Below are 14,648 nucleotides of genomic sequence, written 5' to 3'. Positions count from 1 at the left end.
ATGTAGGGTGTGTAGGTATATATAGAATAGAGTCAGTAGATAATACTGACTCTAGTAGATACTACTGACTCTATTGTATGTAGGGTGTCTTTCGTCTGGGGGGGTCCAATTTCTATAACTTTTTGATTCATGCCTTCGGAAAGGCTCTGATAATTTAGTTGACGGTCAAACGGGATCGCCAGGCTTTCTTAAGAGCTCCAAATTGACACAAGCCTCATGTTTATAGATACAATTTCGACAACAATCGGAGAACAGAGATATTGATTCATAATGCTCAACCGACTGTGCATGACTATCTCCCTGGGGGACAATATATTTACGAAATGATGAGACGGGAAACACGAGGAAGCGACGGCGCTGGGCTATTGTGGCACGTGTAGCGCCTCTAGTGGCTGCAGGGTTCAATTGGAGCAACCCAGCAGCTGAGGCCTGCAGACTTCAGTCCTCATTGAGTCGGAAGCTCGCGTGATAAATCCGCGTGTGCGCCGTAAGGTTAAGAATCGATTTCCGTAGGTGATCGGTGATCGATGGTCACCGATAAAATCAGTTGTCTAATGAGGGAAGTTGTCAATCAGTGTGTATAAGCTTTTGTGACGTGGGTCAAAAACATGGACACTCGCGGAGAAAATGGAACAAAATAGTGAGAAGTGTGCAAAGATTCACGGAGAGATGCACGCTTGGAATTAGAGGAACACGTGGATGAGAGTACGGAGGCGGGTTCGTGGCATTCACTGTTCTGGAGCGTGAGTCGGTTGAGCAGGGATGACGGCCGATAGACGAACGAGTGGGTACTATCTACCTCTTCCAATGCTTTTACACTTCTAGTCAACGTGGAAGAGTAGACCAAATATCGCCGAGAGCTCCTGTGTGGGAGTGGGGGGGGCTTCCGCCAGCAGCGGCGTGGGCGAGCAGCTGCGGGGCTGCGCTTTACCTCTCTGCACGTCACCACAAACGTCGCCAAGTGGTGCAATAACCGAACGCGCCCCCCACACCCCGAGCACATTGCCGTAGTGGAGCAACCGAACGCGACCCTCGCGTGCCGTGGTCGATGATGTCATCGCCTGGCGAGCCAATTGAGCGCGCGAACTGGGGTAGTGAAGACGCGGACATGGCGGCCCCCGTGCGTGCCACAGGCGCCTCGCTGTTTGTGCGCGGGTTGCCTCGCGACGCGAGCGCCGCCGGGCTCGAGGAGGCGCTCGGGGAGTTCGGCCCCATCAGGCAGTGCTTCGTGGTCACGGAGAAGGGTACGACTCTGGCTTCCGAGCACTCACGGGCTCCACTGAAGGCGAACCGTGTCTTTGCCACGTGTTTATAGAGCCAGTACTGTGTGTGATGGTACAGGGTAGTAACAGAGTGGGATATGTTTGGTAGTGTAGAGTGGTACACAGGACTGTGTCTGGTAGTGCAAGGTGGTACACAGTGGGTTAACTCTGGTATTGCAGGGTGGCACACAGTGGGCTGTGTCTGGCAGCGCAGTGTGGTACGCAGTGGGCTGTCTGGTAGTACAGGGTGGTACACAGTGGGCTGTTTCTGCTCGTGTAGTTGTGGGTCTGAGAAGGCTATGGTAGTCCAGGGTGGTAAACAGTGGGATGTGTGTGGTGGTGCAGGGTGGTACACAGTGGGCTGTCTGGTAGTGTAGCCAGCTCTGACCCACGCTATAGTAGGGCAGGTGGTACGGAGTGCTGTGTATGGTAGTGAAGGGTGAAATACAGTACTGTGTGGTAGTGCAGGGTGATCGTGCTGTGTGTGGTAGGGCAGGGTGGTACAGAGCGGAGTTGTGTGCGATGTAACTGAAGGAGATGATTACTGCAGTAGGGTTTAAACTTCACACGTAGGCTTTCGCAGCGAATATAATTAATATTGGGTTAGGCCACGTCATGATCTGACCAAATTTGTGTTGTTACAACCTTCCACTACCTCCAGACAGCCAAACAAATAGTTTATACTGTTAAATATATGAGTGCACATTCACTCCACATCGTAGCACCGTGTTCACAGTCTCAGGCCGCTGTAGTCTAACTTTTCCCTTTCAGCCTCGTCGAGTCTCAAGACCGGAGGGATTGACTGAGTCGTGTCTCTGCTGGTGCGTACCCCTTGTCGACGCCAGGCTCCCCTCACTGCAAGGGCTTTGGCTACGTGACGTTTGCGCTGCCCGCTGACGCCGCGCAGGCGCTAAAGGGGAAGGTCGAGTACCATGGACACAAGCTCATCACCACCGTCGCCAAGAAGAAGCCACCGGTCAAGAAGACCAAGCCCTCTAAGACCGAAGCAGGTGCGCCCAGCAACCTTGCTCGCTCGCTCGCCCGTCCGCCCATCCACAAAGTTTTGCCGTTTAGAGCAGGGTGGGGAACCTCTCACTTGCTCGGGACAGAATAGGACTTTAAGTTACCATTATCATTCTGCTTGTTTACCCAGCAAAACCTCACTAAGTCTCAAGACTCATTTTCAGGAAGGTGCTACTGAGTTTTCATAGTAAGGGTGGGCTGGAGGGGTATTTCAATACGTGACTGTTTTGACTGATTAGCGAGTATTTTTTTAATTGGGTAATTTTGACCATGACTGGCACACGATGGTCTACTCTTCTTTAAATGACGTCATGGGATGTTTAAGATCCACTGTGAAGCGTGTGACGCATTATTGTGACGCATCTGTGTGCGTTCATCAGAGGAGGCTGCGACGACGGAGGAGCCGGCGTGGGAGAGCCAGCCGAGGCAGCGGCCGACCCTGGAGCTCAGCGGCCTGCCCCCAGCGCTGGAACCCGAAATGCTGGAGTCGCTATGCAGGTGCCATTGAGATGCAGAAACGTGACATCGCATCGTGAAAATACCATTGCGGCAATGCGAATAACCTCACGTGGTGGTACGGCAGATGGTTTGTGTTTGGCGACGATGCGTCTGGCAGCGTCGGCGTGTGACCTCGCGGTGTGGCCCCGTGCGTGAGCAGGCAGCGTGCTGGGGTGCTGGACGTGGCCCGTGTGCCTGACCACCCGACCAAGGTCCACGTCAGCTTCTCCACCGTGCGGGAGGCCACCACCGCGATGACTTTCTGGCAGCAGAACCTAATCCAAGGTCCCCACTGTGCACCAGAGGAACCTACAACCCCTGACTCAGTCACGCACCGGCTCACTCGCTCACTGGTTCGCTCGCACATGTTCAATAGAGTTACGGTCATTCGTGTCTGAAATATTGCGCGTGTTATAGATTTCATTATTAATGCTTACTTAACCATGATTAACAAAACTCATTTTCATGATAACAAACCAAATGTTTGGTGAACTCCGTTCGGTAACGCCGTGGGTGCTTATATGTGTGCAGGCAAACGCGTCTCGGTAGTGTTGCTGTACCGGCCGGGCATCATGAAGAAGTCTCGCCTTCGTGCCCGTCTCATTGTGCGCAACCTCAGCTTTAAGGTTTGTGCTGAGCACAGGGCCCAATCGCCCAAAACTTCAAGCAGCCAGCCACAAACAGCACATTATAATAGACAAGAGTGTAACACGTTTCTGGAACTGAGCAAGATTATTATTGTTAGAGCCTAGGGAAAAGAGATGATGGGACCAGGGAATTCCAGAGTGGAGCAGTGCGAGGGGGAAGCGAGAAGTGAGGCGTCCTGCAGCGTGGTGAGGGAGGGGCTGATTTAGTGTGTTGTGACCTGTATGTGGTGGTTCAATACAGTGTGGATGAGACGAAACATTAACTTTCTGGAAGAGTCCTCAACATGGGTGGAGGAATCAACGAGTGAATTTTACAAGAACAGTCACCATCCTAGGAGCCATAGAAGAATGATAGAGAGGCGACAGACCGCCGGTGAGCGAGTGACCGGTGTGAATCGGTAAGCGCTGGATCATTGGACAAAGTACGTGGTAGTGCGTGTCATGGAGAGGGACATTGTGATAAGTGGCGGTCGCATATCATTGGTGGGTAGCGCTCATTGCAACGGGGAATTTGAGATGATGGACGAACATCTTTCACTCTCGGCAATGCTCGTTTCTGTATGCAGTGTTCACAGGGCGATCTGAAACGAGCGTTCTCTCCTTTTGGAATCGTGCTGGAGGTGAACATCCCAAAAAAACCAGGTAAGACGGCGGGTGCACCCTGCGCCTCCTCGGAGTTTGTTGTTGTTATGACCATCATTCTACTTTTTTCGATTTAAAGCTTTCGTGACTGCAGGGATTAATCTTCTTGGTTCTTTCGGTAAAGTCACTTGGAATGGAAATAAAATAATATGTTTTATTTTTATTATTTTATTTCCATTCTACGTGACTTTATCGAAAAACCAAGAAGATTCCACTTCTTTGTCAAGCAATGATCGTCGAGTCTCAACTCTTTTTCAGAAGGGTCCTGCCACGTTTTCGGAGCTACTGCGTGTAATCCTAGCTGCTGTGTGTAATCCTAGCTGAATCATTCGCATTTTTCAGCATTGGGATGTTGTAGCCAACAAGAGTTACATTGTGTGCTTACAGGTGGAAACTGGAAAACCTGTCATAACAGGGGGAGAACATAGAAACTGCACACAGAAATACACCCGTGTCAGGTTATGAAACCAGGCCCTTTTTGCCGTGAGGCACTTGAAGGACGTGGCCGTTACGTTGCAGGCCGTGCGTGCAAGGGAAACGACGGCACGAGCAGGGAAAATACCGCACTATGCTCCCGGATGCTGCGTGCCGTTTGCTGCTCCTAGTGGAATGAGCCATTGCCGTGTGCTTGATATTGTTATATTGGTATTGTAATTAATATTATTTTTATTGACGTTATTTCAGATGGGAAGATGAAGGGGTTTGGCTTCGTTCAGTTCACCAGCATGCCAGACGCCACCAGGGCTCTGAAGGAGATGAACAGCAAGGAGATTAAAGGTGTGGATGCTCAACTTCTGGTGATGTTACACACGTCTGCTCTGTGTGGGGTGTGTGCATGTGTTCACCTGGCGAGGCTGCGTTGGATGGGTCATGTAGTTTGCATGCCCAGCCACCACATGCTCATACAGCTTCTGCTTTGGCCAAATTAAGGGGACTAAACAGGCACGACATAGGCTAGAGAAGGGTTGGGTTGATGTGGTTCAGGAGGATGTGGAGCTAAGTGGACTTACTGGTACCAGTGGTGTCAAGATTGGTCTCTGAGGAGGAGGCTTGTAAAGGATGCCACTGGGTAGTTGGAGGCAGTCGCTCTCCAGCAACAGCAGAGGGCAGAGGAGCGACGTTCACAACAACGAGCGGGATGGCGAGCGGGTAACGCAGCAAATTAGCACAGTGTTGAGCGCAGATGTGGTGCCTCTGCCAGTCGTCTCAGTCAGTCAACCCATGGCACCTGGGTCTGTCCTGTGAACTCATGCCAGCAGCGAGCTTTTGACTTTTCATGTGATGGCCTCAAAGTCCATCTAGCCTGGCGTTGTCTCTGTGGGGACATCACCGCATGAGTCGTGGGTGCCGTTGTTGTTGATTACTTGTTCTGGTCGGACACTCGCGGTCTTTGTCTGGCAGGACGGGCCGTGTCCGTGGACTGGGCCCTGGCCAAGGACAAGTACGAGTTGGCCAATGCATCCAAAGCACCGGGTACCAAGCACACACCTTTACAACCACACACCTGTACAAAGACACGTGGCTATTGCCTCAAACCTGTACACACACACACACACTTGTATAGACCCAACTGTGCTGTGTGGCTGCAGGAAAGAAGGCAGAGGGCAAGCAAGGTGCAATAAATGGAGGGAGCAAGGGGCCCGCTGGAGATGAGGACAAGGATGATGAGGATGACGAGGATAAGGAGAAGGAGGAGGACACGGAGTGTGTGGCCCAGGCGGCGCCACCCGGGCGGGAGACGCGAGCGGGGCCGCGGAGTGGAGACGGCGACCCGGAGAGTGAATCCGGCTCGGACGAGGGCAGCACTGCAGCCTCCAACGATGACGATGACGACGCGCATGGGGACGACGGCTCGGACGACGAGTCGGACGATGAAGACGGCTCGGACGATGAGGACGACGACGAGGAGAGTGACGGTATGTCCACGTCACCGTGACCGATCCCGTTGGCTCCATGCACAGCACATGCACCATGTCATGTGCGCCGATTGTTATTTTGGGTGCGAATTTGTGCAGTCGATGTCTTCCACCTGTCGGCTCGGCAGCTGCAGAGACGAGGCGTGGAATGATGCGTTGGCTCGGCGGGTAAAATAACGTCCGTCACCTCGTTATAACAAACCGCGCTTAGAACGACGATCCCCGTCTGTAATGAGCGCATGGCGGCCGTGTAATGTCACCCACCCCTCGTGTAACAATCGCGTATGCACAGTCGAAATCTTCAATCCTCGTGTTTCTGCGGCCATGTCTTTGCCTTAACACGACGTGTCTGTTTGTCTCTGCTACCACTGCAGGTGAAAAGAAGCGTGCGGTGAATCGCAACCTCCCCAGTGACGTGGGCGAGGGCAAGACGGTCTTCATCAGGTTTGTTGTCGCTCATCTTGAAGCTTCTCCCGTTTATCCCTGTGTCTCCCCGTGTCTCCCTGCGCCACACGACTTAATCCACGCCTTTACCAATTTTATCCCCATTGCGTTATCCGACCGCGTGGCTCAGCAGCAGAGTGAGCTGTTCGCAGTTGCAAGTTTGATAGTTCAAATCCTGGTTTGGGGTTGACTCGGCCTATCATACCTTCGCGGTCGATAAAATCAGCACCGCATGGCATTGTATCAAGGGATTATTGATATTAGTTTTATTACGCACAGGGTTTCAGAATCTGGATTCAAACCCAGGGTCTCAACAGTGCCGGCTTGGCGCTTGTGATCTCCGAGCTACGCGGCCTCCTCGTTTCCGAATGCGGATGAATTATCCTGGTAATCGTCATCACCATAGTCGTTATTCTCTTTGTGTTTAGGAATCTCTCCTTTGACTCTGAGGAGGGCCCCCTGGGCGAGGTGCTCACCAAGTTTGGGAAGCTGCGCTACGTTCGCGTGGTCCTGCACCCTGACACGGAGCACTCGAAGGGTGAGGGGGGGGGGAGGAGGAGGCACTCCTCCTCCCAGCTCACTGCACCCACCCAGCTCTGGATCTGTCCGCACTTCTTTCCCATGACTGTCCACGGCACACCGGTCGCCGGGCTGTGTCGTGCCGTGTTGTGCCCTGTCGTGCCGTGTTTTGCGACTTTGTGCCGTGTTGTGCCGTGTTGTGCCATGTTGTGAAGTGACCGTGCTGTCCCGTGTTGTGCCGCGCCATGCCGCGCCATGCCGCGCCATGCCGCGTTGTGAAGTGACCATGCCGTGCGTGCATTTCTGCCCCGCAGGTTGCGCGTTCGCTCAGTTCCACACGGCGGAGGCGGCGCAGGCGTGCATCGCCGCGACCCAGGGTCCCGAGGAGGTGAGCGCGATGGCGGCCCCTGAGCCATTGGACCACAAACGTTGATTCTTGGTACTGCCCAGGGTGGCAATTGCTAATGTTTTTTTTTAATGAGAAAAGGGTCATTAAAGAAGGATAAATCTTGACTTAAAGCTTTCGTGACTGCAGGAATTCATATTCTTTGGGTCTTTCGGTAAAGTCACGTAGATAGATTCAAAGAAAATAACAAAAAACTACGACGTTTCGATCGCAACACAAGCGGTCGTCATCACCCCTTTTCCTGATGACGACCGCTTGTGTTGCGATCAAAACGTCGTAGTTTTTTGTTATTTTCTTTGAACCTATCTACGTGACTTTACGGAAAGACCCAAGGAATATGAAGGATAGTTTAATTGAATTACATTTTTAAAATCAAAAGTAACTTGAAGCATCGACGGCGTACGACAACGGTAAGGGTGGCATCTATACAACAGGCTGTATTCATGCGAAGCTCGTTGCCCATGGTGAGCACACCGTAGCGGTGCTCATGGTGCTCGCTGCTCTGTATGGTTGTGTGGGCAAGCGTGAGCATGGTTGTGCGTGTGTGAGCGTGGTTGTGTGGGTGAGCATGCTTGAGCGTGCGCCGTTTCCACCCTCCAGGCTGGTGGCCTGGCTCTAGACGGGCGCCGTCTGGTCGTGTGTTTGGCCGTGAGCCGCGACGAGGCCCGCACGCTGGCCGACAAGAGGGACGCAAAGCCGACCGACCGGCGCAACCTTTACCTGGCGCGCGAGGGCCGTGAGTGATGCCCGCCCGCGTCGGTCACACCGCACACGGTCATTCGCACCCTTCATTTGGAAATTAAGACAGGTCACAGGAGTGCGATTGTGGCCATGCAACCCAAACTATGGATCCCGTATAGTAAACCACTGTGGTCTGCGCTCCTTCAACGGCAGAGTAACAGCGAAACTACACTAACTATTGACCAGTTTTTATATGCAGTGTCTCGTCAGCAGAGTTGGGTCTTTCTGAATCGATGATGGTGAACTTCCAGATGTTATAGGCAAGGTCCCTCTCTGTAAGATATGGGTCCAAGTTTAATACGGGTCCTAGTTTATTTTGTGTTCTGTAGTGTAAATTTGCATCAAAAACAAGGACTCCTCTTATTGGGAGAAACTTGGTGAGGCCTTCTTGGGTAAACGACCAGACTAACAATAATGAACTGAACATGTGAGAGCCTATCAAGTTAGAACGATGTGGCGCCTGTGTGGATACGTGTGCGAGTGACGCCATGTGTGGTTTGCTCTGTGCCGTTGGACAGTGATCCGAGCTGGAACGGCAGCAGCTGAAGGTCTCGGCTCAGCTGACCTGGCCAAGCGAGAGAGGGTAAGAGCACCAGTAGCCTCAGCCGCAGTGACATCCACATGGCGCTTGGTACCAGGCTAGGTGCTTTTTGAGGTCACGTTTTCTTTAAACACAGTTGCTGAGCATAGGCCCCTAGGTCCAAAACGTAAAGTGGCCAGCAACAAACAGCACTGTCAAAATTTCGATTTAAAGCTCCAGCGCTGTCCTCCGGACAGTCTCGTCCCTTCACCTGATGAAGGCTGCTTGTGTTGTGGCCGAAACGTCGTGAGAATATTATTGTGTCATTTTATCAATTTATTATTTTATTCTCATTCTTCGTGACTTTACCGAAAGAACCAAAGAAGATGAGCACTGTCAAAGTTCTAACAGATAAGAGTGCGACACATTTCTTGTATTGAGCAGGGTTATTATTGTTAGAGCTTGGGGAACAGACAATAGGAAGAATTTCCACAGTGGGGTGGTGCAGAGAGAGGGAGAAGTGAGGTGAGCTGCAGTGTGGTGGTGGGTAGGTGGGTGAGTGGGTGTGTGTGTGTGTATATATGACAATGACACAGAATTCCCCCTTATAGCCTTGACAGGCTGTTGGGACAAATGCTTTTAGAGAGCACCTTTTAAGGCTGACATGACGCACAAGGCGATGGATGTCCGGCACCTCGCCTGGAGGCCTTCGTCTCCCCAGTGCTCATGTCGACACAGCACCAGGTGCTCATTTAAGGCAGAGTAAACTTAGGGGAGGCCCAGTACACAGATATTCGCCACCGATGTTACAACTTTTATTTGTATTTTACCAGGTAAGGCCCACTGAGCTATGTAGCTCTTTTTCAGAAGTGACCTGGCCACAAATGATATCATTTGGAAATTTATAGCAGGTAAATGTTAGCCATGAGTGGGAATTCAACTCGGGTCACCAGGTGCCTAGCGCAATATGCTCACCGCTATAATACCGCTCCCCACTTCACATAAAAAAACTGCCAATTGCTAAGTGGTGGTGATGTCACCACGGCACCGATGCCAGGCCAGCTGTATTTCGGAAATGCCAGAATAAGCTTGCCGCACACATATATACACACACGTACAAAAAATCGTGCCGAGGCACCGGACAGCCATGTGAACTGGGTGTGCCTCACTCGCCGGTGCCGGGGCCGCTCCCCTCTGCAGTTTGAGCAGCTAAAGCGGCAGAAGCTGCGGCGCGTCACCGTGTTCGTGTCGAGAACGCGCCTCTGCGTGCACAACATCCCCAAGTCGGCGGACGACAAAAAGCTGCGCTCCATCTTCCTGTGCGCTGGCGGACCAGGTGCCCGTATCACCGAGGTGAGAGCCACACACTCCTCGTCCCACACACCACCCCCTCTCCTCCTCCTACACGCTTCTCGCACACACTCCTCAGTGCCACTGAGCCACCCCCCTCTCGCTCGTTATTTTTTGTGTGAACTTGTGTGCCAAGTGACCCATAACCCCAGTTCTCGTGTGCATGCGTGCGTATGTGTGCGCGTGTTCCCTGGACCTCCAGTGTCGTATCATGCGCGACATGCAAGTTGTGAACAGCCGCGGGCTGGGCCAGTCGAAAGGCTTTGGCTTTGTGGAGTTTGTGGAGCACGAGCACGCATTGACGGCGCTGCGCAGCACCAACAACAACCCGGCCATCTTTGGTCCAGCCAAGGTGCGTGCAGAAACCCCTCCGGCAGGGCGGCAGTGCGGCGGCAACGCCGGTGTCTCTCGGCAACCGGCCCCTGAATTTGATTGCCGACTCGGGTGCCTTTCTGTGTGGAGGTTGTATTTTCTCCCCCTGTTCTGCATGGTTTTCCACCGAAATCTCCGGTTTCTTTCCATAGCTCAAATTTTTTTACAATGCTGAAATATTACCTGCAAAGTGCTCAGTTGGGATCACAAGTGGCAACAATGGACCCTCCTGTGAAAACTTGGCGGGACGCTCCTAAAAGAGATAATAACTCAGTTTGCAGGACTCGCTGTGTTTGGTCTAACTCTATATGTGTGTGTGTAATTCAGCGCCTGATCGTAGAGTTCTCCCTTGAAGACCGGGTGAAGCTAAATGCAAAGGAGGCCCGATTGCTCAAGAGTCGGGTGAGTGGGTGACGACCGCCCAGCTACCTCCCCCCCCGCCTTCACCCACCCACACACGTCTAGTCTTCCCATGTGTCTCTGGGTTGCACCCCGCGTTGTTTGGCACGATGTCCTACAATTAATTCCACGTGCTGGTAGCTTCTTCAGGATTGTCGGACATCATGCTGGACAACGCATGGTATGACCTAGAAACACTTGGTAAAGCAACATGGCCCAACTGCCAAACCTACGCAGCAGAACTCGCAGATGTCGGTTCTTGGAAGTTGGTGGTTTAATGTTTTACAAGTTTGCTGTGTATGCATCAATTGACAAAGGACACCCTTGCAAATGATGTTCTGTCTCAAGAGATTGTCAGGGCGATGTTTAAATAAACAAATAATACTACATTTAACAAATGAGTGCTTTCGCCTGACATCAGGTGAAGTTGCTCTCATTAGCAAGAAGATATCCACTGGAGTAAAACATTAAAGAAATAAAGTTGGGCCCCTGCAATGGCTGGCTCATGATCGTTTCTCGTGAGAGAGAGCCAGGTGCCGGGTTAATGAAGTTGTTTGTTTCATTTTTTAGCAGAAGCAGGCGGCCGTGAAGGGGAAAGGGAATGTGGCGATAGATGTAGCAGGAGGGGGAGCAGGAGGAGTATGGAAGGGCAAGGCTTCTGGGAATGCCAAGGGACAGAAAGGGATGAGCGCCGTGGCGCAGGAGAGCCGAGGATCGGAGCCGCACAAGACAGGGGCACGGGAGCCCGGGAGGGCGAAGGTCGGCGCCGGGGGAGCCGTGGGGAAGGGGGGGGGCGGCACTGGCCGGTGGGCCGGGTTCCAAACACGTGTGGAGGAGCAGCGCCAGGAGGAGGGAGACGGTCCGCGCCGGAAGCTGCTGCCACTGCCTTCACACTCTGGACCCAAAATCCGGTGAGGCGCCATGACCCTTGACCCTAACACTATCACTAAACCTAACCTTTAACCTGTCCCTTCTCATTCCATGCTCGCTGTAACCGGTGAAAGTGCTCATTTGCTTTGGGGGGTGCTCCTCGTTGTTGTGCTGCTCGTTCCGAACGACCCTACTCTGTGCACTGGTGCAGGAAACGCGACAAGGGGAAGCCATTGGCCATGAAGAGAGACCAGAAACCTAAGAACAAGAAGAGCAGAGCCGAGAGGAGAAGTGGAGGGGCAGGGGGGGAGGGGCTGCCACAGCAGGCATTGTCACGCGTCCCAGCTGGAGTGGCACCGGCGCATCGAACTCCGGTGCAGCGAACTCTGGTGCAGCGAACTCTGGTGCAGCGAACTCCGGTGCAGCGAACTCCGGCGCAGAGAACTCCGGCGCAGCGAACTCCGGTACAATGACTCCCACCACATCCCCCACCACCGCCCTACATTAGGAGTAGCGCTTGGGAATGGGTGGTTTGATTAAGGAGCTTTACTTAGTGTTGAGCCAGGGCCATACGCCATCCTGTGGGGTCGCGTGGGGACGCTGTGTTGTGCGAGTGAAAAAATGGAGGCCACTTTTGCTGTTAATGGAAATGCCTGTCTCCCCTTTCCTCCGAAGCGAGCTGAGAAGCGAGCACACCAGGCGGACCACGAGGAACGCCGTTTTGGGGATCTTGTCAAGCGCTACAAGCAGCGAATATTCGGCTCAGAGCAAGCGGCCATGCGACCTATGGCCAGCAAGTGGTTCCAGGAGTGACCGCAGCAATCCCCAACACCGCACGCTTGCACCAGACACGGGAACATGCGTATCCAAACACACACATTTACCTTGGCACCTCTGATTAGTATGGTTGGCTACGTACGGTGCGAAAGACGTTCATCATACATACGTCAGGACCCATGAGCTTCATATCAGGCCACGCTGCCTGAATATGGGCTTTTAAGATAATATTACTGAGAACCGTATTGAAGAGAACGTTTACTGGTTTGCCGCTGCACATATGAAACCGTCTCGCAATAAACGTACACCTTTTATCACATGCATATCTCCATATGGCTTTGGCTACTGTTTTTAGTTCTGTGTCTAAGTCCTGCTCGCTTTGGCTACTGTTTTTAGTTCTGTGTCTAAGTCCTGCTCCAGTCTACCAGCGACCTGGAAAACATTCAGTGAGAAATTATTCCTTGCTACCACTTAACTGAGAATAGATGGATATTACTAATCTGAGCAAGACATTTTTTGCTTTTAAAATACACGGCGCAATTGATTCAGGATTCAAGAGCATGGTCTTACGTTCCGGCGTTACGAATGCCACAGACGAGAAGTCAACGTGCGGGGCTGCGTTGCGTGCCGGAGGTGCAGCTGGGGGTGAGGCTTGTGTGGCTGGGTTGCGCAGTGATAACTCTCGTGCCTTGCAGCAAGAAGCGCCTGGGTTCGATTCACAACTCTGGCGTGTTTCTGCGTGGAGTTTACATGTTCTCACCCTATTCCGCATGGGATTGCGCTGGCTATAATGTAACCGGTATTGGCCAATCATCCCAATGCCTCAATGCAAATTACTTGATTGGGTATTACGCATAGCAACATTGCCCTCCCCCTACTGTCAAAACTTGGGAGGACCCTCCTGGAAAAGCGTTGAGACTCACTGAGGTTTCCTCGGTAAATGAGTGTCGTGATGGCGGATGACTAACGTCGCCTTTCCGTATTGGTCACCCGGCATGCGTGGTGCCCCCTGCGTTGGGGGAGGGGGGGGGGAAGTCCGCTGCCCGCGCGTGGTGGAGTGGGGCGACGTTGGTGATCGGGTCCCGTGAGCTCCATTTGCGCGTTCGTCTCTAGCAAATCACCCCCATTCTCACTCTTTGCTTCGACATCCATTGGCTGTCTGTGAGTCCAGAAAACCTGCAGCTGCAGTCTTAGCTGATTTTCAATAGGGGCATATATCCACACCCGGCATACCACATCCGGTATACCCTCTTGCTATGACTACTTGTCGGTGAGAAATTAAGCCCCGATGTGTGCTTATTGTGCCTAATGGAATCGTTGAAATATCAATGCGCGATGACCGCAGTGCAATGACCCAGAGTGCGGTGACATCTATTACAACATTGCTGCTCAAAGGGTTTTTGGTCATTCTGAAGCTGCCCTTCGCACCCACAAGACAAGGAAACCCCTATAGCGTTAACAGACTGTCGGGGAAAGTGCTGTTAGCGAGCACCTATGAAGGCCGGCACGGCACACGAGGAGCTGGGTGGCCAGCACCACGCCCGACTGCCTTTGTCTCCCTGGTGGCGATATTTACACACCACACCAGGTACATATTTGAGCCTGAGCCGACCTAGAGGAGGCCCAGAACCGTTTCAGATAATCGTCACTGGTTTTGGCCGTGAGCGGGAATTGAATCCAGTCGCCAAGTTCGTGGCGCAGCGCGCGAACCGCTGCACTATCACCCACTGCTGCACGTGCACTCCCACACCTAACTCGAAGAGGGAGGGGCCTAAACAGAAAGGCGGGGCCTGAATGTGAAGGGGCGGGGCCGAAAAGGAAAGGCGCAGAGCCGAACCAGGAAAGTGTGGGGCCGAGAGGTTCTACTATCCCTGTTTATTTCAGATCAAAACAAATACGTACAGAAAGCAGAAGTACAGCGTTAATACCATTACCCGCCATTCACTAATTGACGGTGACGTCACCACGGCGCCTGTGTCAGACCAAGTGCACTTTGAGGCCACGTGAAGTGTCGAGGCGTCGAAGTCTTGCGAACAGGCGGTTTCGGGACAGACCCAGGTGTCATGGGTTGGCTGACCGAGGTGACTGGTAGATGCACCAGCTGTACCCCCTACTGTGCTAACTTGATGTATTTTATATGCCCGAAGCTCCGCTCATTGTTGTGAGCATCGCTCATCTGCCATCCATTCTTGCTGGAGGGCGATTGCCTCCAACTGCCCAGCAGCGTCCTTCACGAGCCTCCTCCATAGAGATCGATCTTGA

The 14,648-nt window shown here is 52.7% G+C and overlaps 1 protein-coding gene across 1 annotated transcript; it reads left to right on the top strand.

Moving 5' to 3' along the window:
- The first annotated feature begins 429 nt into the window (after positions 1 to 429).
- On the top strand, positions 430 to 12,709 carry RBM28 (RNA binding motif protein 28). Its single transcript, XM_032960200.2, has 20 exons — positions 430 to 1,244; positions 2,108 to 2,272; positions 2,666 to 2,783; positions 2,944 to 3,068; positions 3,315 to 3,409; positions 3,997 to 4,072; positions 4,757 to 4,849; positions 5,474 to 5,545; positions 5,662 to 5,988; positions 6,363 to 6,432; positions 6,861 to 6,970; positions 7,266 to 7,339; positions 7,958 to 8,093; positions 8,617 to 8,681; positions 9,819 to 9,971; positions 10,171 to 10,320; positions 10,668 to 10,742; positions 11,310 to 11,650; positions 11,821 to 12,073; positions 12,285 to 12,709. The coding sequence occupies exons 1-20, from the start codon at positions 1,049 to 1,051 to the stop codon at positions 12,420 to 12,422; spliced, it is 2,832 nt and encodes a 943-aa protein (XP_032816091.2). The 5' UTR covers positions 430 to 1,048; the 3' UTR covers positions 12,423 to 12,709.
- The last annotated feature ends 1,939 nt before the right edge of the window (positions 12,710 to 14,648 follow it).

Source organism: Petromyzon marinus, chromosome 24, assembly GCF_048934315.1.
Source record: "Petromyzon marinus isolate PM22_M1 ecotype Great Lakes invasive population chromosome 24, UKy_Petmar_22M1.pri1.0, whole genome shotgun sequence".
Lineage (NCBI taxonomy): Eukaryota > Metazoa > Chordata > Hyperoartia > Petromyzontiformes > Petromyzontidae > Petromyzon > Petromyzon marinus.
Note: the sequence above shows the minus strand (reverse complement) of the source record. Positions and strands in the feature narration are given on the sequence as shown.